The 14,439-nt window shown below is 59.8% G+C and overlaps 1 protein-coding gene across 2 annotated transcripts in view; it reads right to left on the bottom strand.

Annotated features, from left to right (window-relative positions):
- UNC5A (unc-5 netrin receptor A) overlaps positions 1 to 4,983 on the bottom strand; it is a 59,859-nt gene extending 54,876 nt beyond the window's left edge. The window contains exon 1 of one of the 2 annotated variants that reach the window (XM_075998406.1): positions 4,725 to 4,983. In XM_075998406.1, coding sequence (XP_075854521.1) covers positions 4,725 to 4,794 — 70 coding nt within the window. In that variant the 5' untranslated portion in view covers positions 4,795 to 4,983. The remainder of the gene's footprint in view (positions 1 to 4,724) is intronic. The other variant, XM_075998405.1, reaches the window with a different exon arrangement.
- Positions 4,984 to 14,439: the final 9,456 nt, after the last annotated feature.

Genomic DNA, 14,439 nt, shown 5'->3' with positions numbered 1-14,439 from the left:
CGTGCAAGGGAAAATGGAGGAAGGAGGCAAACGGAGCCACGGGCACCCGCTAGATGTTGGGGTCCCCCGGGGGCGTGTCTCTGTGTTGCCCATCGATCCGTTACTTTAACTCCAGGAGGCAGAGATGACCAGTGCGTACATGTGGAAACACGCTGGAGAGTAAAGGTCGCTTGTCCAAGGACTCGTGGCTTGGACTGAAAGCTGGCCCTGTCTGCCCGCCACAGCCCTGCCCTTTCCACCCCGCCGGCAGTGACGGGGCACCCCAGAAGGCAGGAGGACACTCCGATGCCACTGCTGTGGCAGCAGACAAGAGGAACAGAGAGGTGGGCTTGTAGAACTGATTGCAGGAAGCCCGGCTTCCACGTGGGCAGCGAGGGTGGCTGGGGCCCTGGGCTCAGCCTCAGGACCCAGAAACCGCACACAGGTGCTGTGCAGAGCAGCCCGAGCCTCGGTGCCAGCACTATGAATGACACTATTCGCATGAGAAGACGCCCACTCTGGGAAAATCTACGCTGGGGTGGGGATGGGGGTGGGCCGGGAGGAGATGGGTATACAACTTGAAACAGATATGGGTACACGCCTTGTGTGAGTGACCCACAAACACACACTCATGTGAGCTGGTCTGCTGTCCGTGTGTGTGGCCGGTACAATGCCACCCCTGCCCCGCACGATGGCACCTGGCCTTACTGATCCCCACCGTGGACAAGAGGCTGTTTCCAGCCTCCCTGGAGTACAGCGGGCTGCGTCCAGGCACAGGACGGGAGGGGGGTGGGGGACAAGGGAAGCAGAGTGAACTTCTCCCCCGTTCCTGGCAATAGCAGCCTCCCTTCCTGGCCAGAGAACCCAAGCTCAAACCAAGGAAACAAAGAGCAACAATAAGCACTTGGCTGGTGGTGACTTGGAGCATGTTGGGGCGGTGAGCAGGGTCACAGTGCCACAGAGAATGGCAACGCTGTGGGGAGCACTGGAGGAGGAGGCAGCCGGGGCCAGAGGCTTGCGGCAGCTGCCCCGGGGCTGAGGACTCAGTGGTCCGGCTGTCTTTAGCCCACCCAGAGCATGTCGGTGGGCCAGGACCCCTGTGAGGGGGAGGGGCTGGGAGGGCCTTTGGGAGGAGGCTGGATTGAAACAGGGGTGGGGACTGGGAGGGCAGCTGAGCAGGCCAGTGTGGGGATTGGCAGCAGCAAAGGGGTGTGGCCCAGGCCTGGACCTAGCTGGAGAGATTGGGGTGTCGGGTGGGGGGGCATGCTGGAGGGGTCAGGGGCCACCAGGTTTTGCAAGGCAAGGGACCTGCAGTCTGGAAGCCAGAGTAGGCCTGGCGGTGCCCAGCCCACCTGCAGTCAAAGCCAGAGAGGGCATCCACCCTCCCAGGGGACCAGCCCAGTTATTCGGGACAATAATGAGGGCGGCAGGTGTTTCCCTGAGCACCCAAAGGGGTCAAGATTTGGACTCACCTGCAAGCACTGGGCAGTGACAGAAAGCTTGCTGGCAGGTGTCCAGCCCAATGCCGGAGGCTTAGTCTGAGCGCAGGAGGTGTGTGTGTGGGGGGGGGGTGTAGGGGTGGCCAATGCTGAGGTCCAGATGAGACAGGTGAGGGAGAAAGGGGCAGGTTAGGGGGTAGGAAGAAACAAAGCAGGCAAGGGACAAAAGAGCAATGTCACAAGGAGGACTGAGCTGGAGGACTTGGTGACAGATTAGATGTGAAGTGTGAAGGAGAAGGGAGAGCTGAGGGAGGCGCTAAGGTTTCCAGCCCTAGGCTAGGGGGCAGAGGGAGGGGATGGCGGGGCCCCTGGGAGGAGGGGTTGGCCTAGAACCAGCAGGCCCCGCAGGCATGCACGTGGATATACATGTCCCCGGGCAGCAGCTACGCCCAGCACTGGGGTGTTCACCTGGAGAAGGGCCCCCCACTGCAAGCTCAGCCGGCAGGAAGCAGGGCGGTGAGGCTGCAGCGGCCTCTGGCTCCTGGCTGAGGCCATGGTTGGCTACTCCTAGGAATAAGAGCCAGGCCAGTGCCTTTTGGTTGGGGGTGTAGTACCTGGATCAACCCCAATCCCTGGTTCCTGGGGGAAGCCCCCCAACACAGGCAAGGGGGTTGCAGTAGGTCAGAGGATCAGCTCCCCCCTGGGGGCATTACAGGGCCCCAAAGCCCAGCCCACCCATCGGCAAGGCAGGCTGAGCAAGAACAGGGTGTCTCCTAGCCCTAGAGAGTTAAGACCTTCCCCTCAAACTGCGGCATCCTCCTGGGGGTGGCAGGTGGACAGAGGGGTCCAGCCCGGGCCTGAGGATGAGGAACAAGGGCAAGCTGTGGGGGTCAGGATGGGCAATGCCAGAGCTTGGTGCCCCTGGTGCCACCTTCCAGGAGAGCCAGCTCTCTCCAAGCCCCTCCCCTCGGTCTGGGTGACAGGGAGACCACAGGGGCGCGGGCGTGCGTGCCAGCTGCCTGTAAGTGGGAAAGTCCCGTGAGACAGATGGGTGCTGTGTGCATGGGCGCACGGAGGGCCTGCCAGGCGCGAATGTGCCCAGGGGACAGGCTTCTGTGTGTTGTCCAGCACCAGGGTGGGCGCGTGGCCGGGGGCGCGGGCAGCTGCAGTCAGTGCAGCTGGCCCCCGGCGCCCCCTGCCGGCCGTCCCTCCCTCAGCCACTCACAGCCGGGGTTCTCACTGGCTGCTGCTGCGGGGGAGGTGCTCAGTGGTGGGTAGGAGGAGGAGCGGGGGTCGTTGCAGGGCCAGCTTGCCTGGGCGCCCACACGTGCCCAGAGCCTGTGGGGGACAGCAGGAAGTGGCCCCAGAGAAGCAGGGTCCGCCCCCACCTCCTGGCCTTCTGCAACTCCTCGCACAGGCCTGGGAGCGGATGCCTGGAGGCAGGCTCTGCTCTAGGCTGCCCTGCCGGCCGCCCTGGTCCCACTGGCCAGCTCCCTGGGCAACCTTGGGTCAGGCCCCAACAGGTGCCGCAACAACCAGGGACACACTTCCCCCACCCATGGTCTCCTGATGAGTCCAGGTGGCAACCCCTCACCTGGGGCTGCGGTGTCCTGACTCACCTGTCATCCTTATCTGTACATGCTCACCTGTGTGACCACACACAGCCAGCACACACGCTCGCCCGGCCACGCAGATACCAACGCCGCACGCGCCACGCCAACCTCCCTCCCCTCCTGGGCACACATGTCAACCCACGGCCCTAACACGTGCTCACGTGGGCAACATGCAGCTAGGACCACACAGCCCTCTCTCTCACACACACGCATCCAACTCGGTAAACGTGGCCTGGGCACTCAGTGTCGGCAACACCCCAGCTCACCACGGTCAACCCGCACCCCCTGAGTGCTCACCTGGGGAGCTGCACATACACCCCTAGCATGCACATGTGTGCAACATACACGTGCCCAGAGGCAGTTCAGCCCCCCAACTCGATCAGGATTAGAAGGGGAGACTGTGGGGGAAGGTTTGTTGAAGGAGGACAGGGAGGGGACGGGGAGGGGACACAGTGGATAGGACGGAGTAGAGGCAAGGACAAGGGAGGGATGGAGGGCGGTCGGGCAGTGGTGGGTGCGGGATGCCTTGCGCAGAGAGACCCTTTAAGGAAACAGCCATCAGCCTCAATCATCGGGCTGGTCCCTGAGCTCTCACTCATTGATCTCCAATCAATCTGGCTTGGCAGCTGGGGAACCCCAACGCTCCTCTGATAAGCAGCAGCCTGGCCAGGCCTGGGGGGGCGATCTCCCAGGTTCCGAGGGCCGAGGGCAGCAAGAACGGAGAATTTCTAGGGCAAGCCCCCGACCCCCTTGATCACACAAACGGCACCTCCACCACATACCACCAACACGCAGAAGCTCAGCTCGGTTAAGTGCATGGGGACCAGAGACCAGGAGGCCCCAGCCCCTCGGCCTGGGTGGAGCAGACAAAGGATACAGGGGGACTTCCTCCCCCAAAAGCCCCCTCCTAAGGGGAAGGCGGCGGGCGGGGGGCTGAGTTACCAGCAGGTTAGGGCGGCCAGTGGGGGATGCAGAGAGGAAGAAGGGCTGTGGAGTTCAAGGGAGAACGGGAAGCCGGCAGACCCAACCACGCAACTCCGACCCCCCCCCCAGCCCCGAGGCCAGGACCCGCAGCCCCCACCCCCGCCGCCACGACCGCAGCGCTTTCGCCGTGCTGGCTGCGCGGGCTGGGGGCTGGTGCATGCGCCTCCACGCCTGAGCGTGTGCGTGTGCGAGCGTGTGTGCGGGGACAGAGGAGGACACTGTGTTCTGGACGTGGGCTGAGGCCAGGTGCCAAGCTGGGAGGTTGTGAGTGGTTGTTTGGGGCAGATGCTACCGGGAAGAGGTATCTTAACCGCCTCCCCCGCCCCCACCCCCTTTCCTGGGAACCAGGGTATGACAAAAACCCTGTAATCTTCGAACCTCAAAGTCAGCTTCCCCGGGGTTGATTCACCCCCCGACCCTGCTACAGGGCCGGGCAACCAGCAAACTTCCCCCACCCGGAGGCGTGGGGCGTCTACACTCGTCAGCCCCGCGCGCTGACAGCGGCTCCTGGACTTGGCAGGACCCAGGCTTCCGGGAGAGCGCGCGGGGAAGCTGCGCGGCGGCGAGAGGCGGCCCCGGCGTCCCGCCTCGCAAAGTTTGGCCTCGCGGGGCCCCAGCCGGCCCGGCAGCGCGGGTCACGGAGCCCCCAGAGCGCGAGCGTCCGCGCGCAGTCCCCGCAAGCCTCCCCCGCGCGCGCGGCGTGACTCACCCGAGCCGCGGAGCCAGGCGGCGAGCACTATGCCCAGGAGCGCCGGCCACACGCCGGGCCGGACGGCCATGGCCGCGTGCGTGCGGGCGGGCCGGGCGCGGGGCCCGCGGGCGGGAGGGCGGCTTTCAGCGCCTCGGCCCGGAGCCCCGGCTCGGGGCGCCCCCGGGGCCCATGCCAGCGGACTGCGCTGCCTCCGGGCAGCCGGCTGCGGGGCGCGCGCGGCGCGTGGCTCCCCCGGGCACGGGGAGCACAGCAATGCAGCCGGGGCGGAGCGCAGCGCCAGCCGCGCCGCGCACACAGGCAGCCGCCGCGCGGAGCCCGCAGCCGAGCCGGCCGCCGGTCGCCGCGAAACCCGGACTGGAGCCGCGGAGCGGGGCGGCGGCGGGGCGGGGCGGGGGAAGGGAGGAGGGGCCGGGCCGGCCCGCGCGACGCGCGCGGGCCACTCCTAGCACCGGGGATCCCTCCGGGCGATGCCTGAGGCTCCCCCGGGGAGGGGCTGGGTGGTGGGCGGGGAGGCCTCCCACCGCCCCGCGCGGTCCCCAGGGACAGGGGCAGGAGTCTGAAACCCGGAGTGGATCAGCTTTCCGGATCCGGGCTCTCGCAGGCCTGCCAGTCTGCGCACAGGTGGCTCGGGAGGGGCCCAGGGCTGCGGCGACCCCGGCACCGCGCCAGCCTGCGGACATCAGCCCTGGGCAGGGGTGCCCCGGGCAGGTTCCGCTGAGGTCCTCTCCCCTACCCCCTGCCTCCCAGCCGTGCTCGGAGGCCGTCAGCGCGCCCCGGTAGCAGCTGCTAGCCGTGGGGACGGCAGACTGCGGGAGAGCGCGGGGAGGGGGCCCCGGCCACCAGTGCCAGGCAGGCCAGACCCAGGGACACCCGCAGTCCCAACCACGCAGCGCGACGGACCCCAGGGGCACGCCTCAGAGCGTGACCCAAGGTTTCCCTAACCCCACCCCACCCCCAGTCGTTCGCTGAAGGAAAACAACCTCAGGGCGCAGCGCATCCGACCGGGCGCGCTGTTTGCGCCCTTAGAGCGCACGCTACCGGAGACCTGGGTGTCAAGGAACGGCTAGGCGTTGGGAGCCACGGAGACCTAGGATAGGGTCTAGGTGACTTTGGCTTCCAGCTCTGTGACCTTGGGCAAGTCTCGTCGTCTCCGGGAGCCTCCAGCAGTGACCACTGTTCCCCACCCCCATTCCCTAATCGGGTTAAAATAAACAGAGGGCTGCCTTGAAGGAGAAAGGAAATGGCAAACAGCGCACCATGTGCCTGGGGGGAGTGATCAGGAAAAGAGAGGGTCCGACTCTGGGTCCGGAGGGGAATGAGAAGGGCGAGGGTAGGGCCACAAACTCAAATGCCCACAGGCCGGCAGATTTATAAATTGGTGCTGCAGGCTCAGGCGGTGTGAGGAATGGTCTTGCTTCCACAAAGAGATATGAGCTCGCCTATATTTCTTGAGACACGAGGCCCTCTCTCGGTCTGTCTTTTGTTTCCCACTTTTGATAGAGAAGGGCTATGAGAAATGTTTTGCTTTCCTCTTAACTCTGCTATAAAAAACATCAGCCAGCTCTCCAGATGGGCCTACAGACCAGGGAGGCTTCAGCACCAGGGAGGCGAGGGACAGCGCCGGGGAGGAGCACAGGGACCCCATCCTGAGGGCAGGCTCCCTTCTGCTCCAGGTGCCAGTAGTAGGGGAGGGGACTGGGGCCAGTATGGCCATATCTTCCGAATTTCCAATAGACGCTATTGTGTGAGAAATCTCGTGATTTAAATTTTTTTAACTAATAAAAAATAATTTTTTAACCTCTTGTGGGCACAGATGAAAATGCCACCAGCTTCAGATTTTTGCACTGCATTGAGGGCCGTTTGAAAGTACACCGTGTCGGGCGCCTGAGCTACCCAAATGTCTGAAGTGCATGTGTGTTGGGAGGAGCAACGGTGTGCCCAGGCTGCTCCTGTTGACACCCTAACCCCCCTCTTCACCCCCTGTAGGAAAGAGGTGGGTGGGAAATGTGAAACAGTGGCTGATCTGCATTTGGGGCCCACGATATGGGGGAGATGATTAGGGGCAAGTTTGGGCACTGAGGCAGGTGGTTGAGGACAAGGTGTGGGGTTGGGGCTGGGATATGACATTATCACATATGCTGGACACCACTACGTCCTTGCCTGCATTTGTAGTTTGACTTGATCCTCACATGCAATCCTGCAAGATAAACATTATTATCCCCATTCTACAGATGGGGTAATAGAGGCTTGGGGAGAGGACATGCTGGCTCTAGCCAACCTTATTCAATGACTGTAGGGCTAGCTGAGACAGGTCCTTGGGAGGTCTTATTTCTTTTTTTTTTTTTTTTTTTTTTTTTTTTTTTTAGAGACGGGGTCTCGCTCAGGCTGGTTTTGAACTCCTGACCTTGAGCAATCCGCCCGCCTCGGCCTCCCAAGAGCTAGGATTACAGGCGTGAGCCACAGCGCCCGGCCTTTGGGAGGTCTTATTTCAACGTCCATGTCCTTACATTTCCTCCTCCTGAAGTTTCTGCTCTGGGATTAGAATTTGAGAATAAGGTTTGGGGTACAGACAAGGCAAGTGTCTCCTCCTCTGCTCGGTTTGGCTGCCCTGGTCACCTCTCTGTCTCCCTGTCTTCAGCCAGAATAGAATGGTCTGTGTCACCGTCAGGATAGTTTAGGTTAGGTTGTGGTAACAGACAGTCCCCAAATCTCAGTGGCTTAAATCCACAAAGGTTGGTTTCTCATTAGACCATCATGCTTCTATTGCTCTGGGTCATCCTTGCTCCAGGACCTAGGCTGACAGCAGCTACTCTCCGGAACACTGTTGCTCAATGAGGAAGAAGAAAAAGGGGCTCTCGAGGTACACCCACCAGCAACCGATGGCCCAGCCCAGAAGTGATGTGTTGCACTTCCACTCACAATTCATTGGCCAGGACTGGCTCCATGACTCCACCCAAGAAGGCCAGGAGGTGCAATGCTACTCCATGCCTGGAAGGCAGAGCCAAGCACGTGGGGGGCAGCATGAATGACAGCACAGCCTGCAGTCCCAGCACGACCCCTGCCCACCCCTGCCCTCTCTGCCTGGGCCCTGGCATGCAAGCTCATCCAACCTCCAGGCCTTTCCCATTTGCTTTTCTTCCTAGAACACTCTGTCTGCAGATCTTCACGTGGCTGGTTTTTCTTTTTGGTCACTCAGACCTTAGCTCAAATGTTCCCTTCTAAGCGGTGCTCGGAGCCATGTCAGGAGAAGGGGGATGCCCTTGAAGAGAGGGGAAGTAGATGTCTCACCTGAATTCCGCGGAAGAATGCAGGTTGGAGGCTGCCAGGGAAGGGCTTGTCCCAGACCCAAAGCTGGGCTGGCCAGATGGGAGGAGGGCCCCTGGCGTCTCCCTCTGCCTTTGCTCCTGATTCTGCTTGGATTCAGCCCTGCCGGTGGGCTCTCCCTTACACAAGCCCCGTACTCAGAGTGAGGAGGGAGCCTGCCCTGCCTTTGTGGGACCCGCCAACAAGTGTCTGCAGACACCCCACACGATACCACGGTACCAGGGCACAGATTTCACCTCCGCCTCCTCTGCTGGCCATAAATGCCTCCCCTCTAGGGAGTAAGAACCAGCCCCTCATTGGGTTCCCTGGCCAGGGCCACACCACGCATGTCTGCCCTCTCTTTTGCTTCTGTTTTTTCAGTAGACTTTCATGTCAGAAGACAAAGTCTCATCTCTCCTCCAGGCCAAACAGTTCTGCTTCAGTTGCTGGTAGCAGGACTCTGGGTCCCCGTCCTTGCCACCCGGGCACCCCCTCCCCGCCGGCAGCGGCTCTCCAGCCTGGCTGCTCCTCTGAAGGCGTCTCCTGAAGGGACCTGGCAGGTCTTCTGTGCTCATGGCCAGATGCATAAGATGGGTCCCCATCAGCCGTTGGTCAGTGACATCATTCTGCTAATACCCCCGGACCTGGGGAGCTGAGAGCCTGTGGTGAGGCCACCAGTGACTTGGGCAGATGCTGAAGTTCCTGTGACACTGGCTAACATGCAAATCCCCAGGCCCTGCCCTACCCCGACTCTGATTCAGTACGTCTGGGGAGGGGTCCAGGAACCTGTGCTTTTTGCCAAGCCCCGGAACCCCTAAGAGCTGCTTCTACTGCTGCCAGTGGTCTGGGACTGACTGCACTCTGAGGAACGCTGCCCTAGTCTTTGCCATAGGTGCCACCAAAAACTGGGTGTCCCCCATCTACTCTTGGGTCACTGGTTTTCCTGCAATTAAATGCAGAGACTTAAATCCATCCCAATTATATTCCATCTTATTACATCTAATCCCTCTTTCCCACATGGAGCCATCTCAGGATGTGGGCGCCGTCAGGCAAAGTACTTGCTATTTCCCTCAGCTTCCTGTTGTTCCCAGACGTGATTGGGAAGTCGCATACACTTTCAACCACGTCCTTACTAAACAGGCTGCCGAAGGCAGGACCAAGGACAGCGCCCAGGGGCTCCTCACTTGCTTGTTGCACTAGGTCCATAAACCAGCTGCTCTTTCATCCTCTCAGGAAGCCTCTGGCTGCCTCTCATTCAGCTCACATCTCAACGCTGCACCCACAAAAGTAAATGGGAAATACTCTGCAGAACCCTAGAATCCTGAGCCTCCAGGTTTGCCCTGAGTCCAGCAGGCAGGACTTGCTCTCGCAGACCCCATGTTGTCTCTTTATGGTCCCTTCTGCAGTCCAAGCACTCACATCTGCTCACTGCTCGGCATCCAGTTCCTATCTTCTGGAAGCATCTTCCTGTCTTTCCTTTGAGGGATCTCCCCTCCCCACCAGCAGTGCACAAGATTCAGGCGGGACTACCCCATCCAAGTTCCAAAGAATGGTGCATGCTTCAGCATCCACTGTCCCCAGAACCACAGCGGTCAGTTCAGAGATGGGCATATGACCCAAGCCAGGCCACTGAGGCTCATCTAAGGAGAGAAAGAACGGCTTTTCTTGCTGGACTTGAAGCAGGAAAGAAATGGCCTGATCTTGGAGCTGCTACACATGAGGAGTGCTACCCACTGGGGAGCCTATAGCCTGTGGAGGAAGACGCTGATGTCCCCTCAGTTGTAAGTTACAGTGGAATGACAGAGGTGAGAGAGAATGAGAAACAGACCCCTTCAAAGGACCCCAGCAGCATCTGGACCAAGTCCCCTGTGCACACTGGCTCCCAACACCCACCCACAACCTGAACCCAACACACACACGCACACACAGCATGCCGCACCCACTCAGTCTCTGTACCTCACACACACACACGCATCTGCCAGACCCGGCTCACGTGCGTGCGCACCGGGCAACCGCACGCCACCCAGACAGGTACCTCCCTGCGTGGTTACAGACACATGCAGACGCTTCCCTGTCCTCTGCCCCTACCTCTGCACAGACTGTTCATGCCCCACCCTCCATCCTGCCCATGCTGTGAGCACTCGGTGCCTGGGCGTCTCATCTGGCCTGGCGCCGCCTCAGCACAGGAACCGGGATGTCCTCGCCTTGGAGCCTCCAGAACCAAGGACAGCGCCCGCCATTTCTTGAGACATAACCGTGTGTCCAAGACAGCTCCTTACCTGGTGAACCTCTTTCGATTCTCACAACTCCTTACGAAGCAGATGCTACTGTCACACCCATTGCAGAGATACAGAACCGGCGTGGAGAAGGGGCGCAACTTTGCTTAAAGCCACTCAGCTGGTGAGGGATGGGACAAGGATTTAAACCTAGAAGCTGCTCCAGAAATATTTGCAGAGTGATTGAAAGAACATTCAGTCTAGCAAATGGCTTTGTCAGAGACACATGCTCCTGTGGTGTGTATTATCACACACACACACAGGAACGTGCCCACCCAAGAGAACCTTTCCCAGCTCCACGCCGTCTCGGACTCGGAGGTTTCCCTGGCTACCCAGCCCCCTTTCCCGGTTTCCCCGCTGGGCACTCCCAGGCGGGTCTGGAGGTGAGCGGTGCCCTGCCGAGGGCCCCCGAGAGACAGAGCGGGAGAGAAACTGTCAGGAACGGGGAAAAGGAGCGGAGGAGGAGGGGGAGGACGGGATTGGACCAAGTGGAGGCCTGGCACTGAGCCCTCTGCAGATGACCTGATGAGCATTTTCCAGAGTTAATTTCATTAGCGTCTCCAGGAGATGAACAATTAGCAAGATGCTCTGATGCCTTTAAAAGCTTAAGAGAAGCAGAGGCTGCCTTCCTTGCTTCCCACCAGAATGCAGTGTGCCTCATCCCGCCTCCTCCATCTCCATCTCCATCCACCTTGTCCCTTCTTCTCCTCTCCTGCTTTCACGGTGCCACTTCTGCCCTGCTCCTTGGCCACCTCCCTCCCTCTTCCAGGCTCCCATCTGCCCCTGGCAGCCTGGCGCTGGAGCTCTGCCCACATCACATCAATTGGTGCCCTGTGCTCCGACTGCATAGACACCCAGGCCGGGCTGGCGCTGGGCCTGCCTCCCAAGAGGCATGGCTTTCTTTGGCACCCAGAGAGGGCTGGGCCAGGTAGGGGCTCTCTGTTTCTGATTGATTTTGCTATCCGGTCCTTGGCAACTTCCAGATGGGGTTCCAGTGGGGACTGGAGCTCCCCTTCCAATCCCAGGGCTGGGCTGGTAGGCAGGAGAGAGGCAAGCTTCTGCCTCCTCTCCCAGCGCCTGGCACACCGAGCCCTGGGGCTGGCACAGGCCCGGGTCAGCGTGTAGGGGCACCTGTGTCTGTGTCGGACACATGCAACACGGGCCTCCAGGCACCCTGGATCAGTGTTTGTTCTAGACTGCAGCTGCATGACCTTTGTCCTGGGGACACACCCTCACGGTGTTTCCTCTGAGTGCTGGGTTGGTGGGGGGCTCCGGTCCAGCCCCCAACCCTCCCCAGCCTCCCTCCTTTGGGCAGCCCGGGGTGGCGCAGGTGTGGGGCAGCCCTGCTAGCCGGGTCCTAGGCTTTGGAGTTGGGATTCCGCGTTCTCTGAGCTGAGATGGGAGCTCCGGAGAGACTTTCTCCCCCCGGACTAGATGGTCTCTCAGTGATTCCAAATTCCCTGCAGCCCCAGCCCCCTCCTTCAATCAGAGCACCAGGCTCTCCGGGAGCTTGCCGAAATCCCCGTTCTGATCCCTCCCAGGTCTACTGGCAGGACCTTTAGGCGGGACCCAGAAATCTGCAATTTAGGAGAAATCTGCAATTTCCAGCCAGGCCGTAGAGACTGGGAAATGCCATCCAAAGGGAGCGGGAGGGCAGAGGAGGGTGGTCGCAGCTCCAAAGCCAATTTGAGAAACCAAAGGGGCAAAGTCTCCCTCCTGGGGTGGGGGCAGAAATCGATTATTTGAGGGTGGGGGTGGGTGAAAAAATGTGACTTTCTATATACAGCACAGATACACACACACACACAGCACATAAACAGATACGCGTGTCTCTGTCGCATGACAATTTCGGGGGTTGACAGGGAGAAATTCTACAAAGGCTCCTAATAGGGCAATAGTGAAATGGGCTGAGAAGCACCGCTCGCCGGGAAAGGGCTCAGGAGGTGTAAGGACCCGACCAACACTCCACACCCGGACGTGCACACCCCACACTCACACACACACCCCGGGACACACGCACACCTGGACACACACATATATACACACACCTGGACACACACACACCTGGACACACACATACACACACACACACACCTGGACACACACACACCCCGGGACACATGCACACCTGGACACACACATACACACACCTGGACACACACACACAGGGACACATGCACACCTGGACACACACATACACACACCTGGACACACACACACACACACACACATACACACATACACACCTGGACACACACACACAGGGACACATGCACACCTGGACACACACATACACACACACCTGGACACACACATACACACACACACATACACACATACACACCTGGACACACACACACAGGGACACATGCACACCTGGTCGTACACACCCAGGGACACACACATACCTGGACACACACACATGCACACTTGGACACACACACACATTCACACACACACACCTGGACATACACACATTCACACACACAGGGACACACGCACAGCTGGACACACACATTCACACACACACACACCCAGGGACACATGCACACCTGGACACACACATTCACACACACACACCCAGGGACACATGCATACCTGGACACACACATTCACACACACACACACCCAGGGACACATGCACACCTGGACACACACATTCACACACACACACCCAGGGACACATGCATACCTGGACACACACATTCACACACACACACCCAGGGACACATGCACACCTGGACACACACATTCACACATACACAAGGACACACACATTCACACACACACACCCAGGGACACATGCATACCTGGACACACACATTCACACACACACACACCCAGGGACACATGCACACCTGGACACACACATTCACACACACACACCCAGGGACACATGCACACCTGGACACACACATTCACACACACACACCCAGGGACACATGCATACCTGGACACACACATTCACACACACACACCCAGGGACACATGCACACCTGGACACACACATTCACACACACACACCCAGGAACACATGCACACCTGGACACACACATTCACACACACACAACCCAGGGACACATGCACACCTGGACACACACATTCACACACACACACACCCAGGGACACATGCACACCTGGACACACACATTCACACACACACACCCAGGGACACATGCACACCTGGACACACACATTCACACACACACACCCAGGGACACATGCATACCTGGACACACACATTCACACATATACAAGGACACACACATTCACACACACAGGGACACACGCACACCCCCCCCACACAAACACGCACACACACTCAGGGACACACACATGCACAATCCACACCTGTATGCACACACACAGACACACAGGTAAACACATAAGCTGCACACCCAGACGTGCACACGTGCCCACACACCAGCGCACCCTCCACACACACACACACACACACACACACACACACACGAGTGGAAAGCCCTCTCCCTCGCACACACGCAGAGACACACGCTTGTCTTCTCCTCCCACAGGGACATCAGGGACGCCACTAACGCTGGGCCAGTGGCGGGGAGACGGGGCAGGACTTTAATAAGCTCTTGAATAAACCCACATGCAGAAGCCCCCTCGGCGGGGACCCCGTGTTTCTCCTTGACATGACATCCCTGGCCTGGTGCTTCTTGAGAGCAGGGAAGCCACACACTGCCTTCATACGTGGTCGCCCGTGCACGCACATGGGTGTGGCCTGAGTCTGAGACGGGTGCATGTTCTGGCCGTGGGGGTCGTGGGTCACGGGTCGGGACGGAGAGGGTGAGCGTGTGTGTGTGCGCATGTGTGCATGTGTGCACGTGTGTGTGTGCGTGTGCACGCACACGGGCAGTGACCGTGGGGTTCTCAGACACCGACAACCCCCAGAGAACTCGGTCTCTCACCTCTCCCGCCCCTCCCGCGTGCTGCCCGCGTCTGCCCCACCCAGGCTGCGGGACAGACGCTCGCAAGCATGTGCTGAGTGAGTGAACGAATGAATGAATGAATGAACTTACAAAGCATCTCCATTTCTGCTCTCTTCATCAAAACTCATAAAGCGCACCTGGTGTAGGTACTATCACGCTCCTTTCACAGATGGAGAAACT

Source organism: Microcebus murinus, chromosome 28, assembly GCF_040939455.1.
Source record: "Microcebus murinus isolate Inina chromosome 28, M.murinus_Inina_mat1.0, whole genome shotgun sequence".
NCBI lineage: Eukaryota > Metazoa > Chordata > Mammalia > Primates > Cheirogaleidae > Microcebus > Microcebus murinus.
Note: the sequence above shows the minus strand (reverse complement) of the source record. Positions and strands in the feature narration are given on the sequence as shown.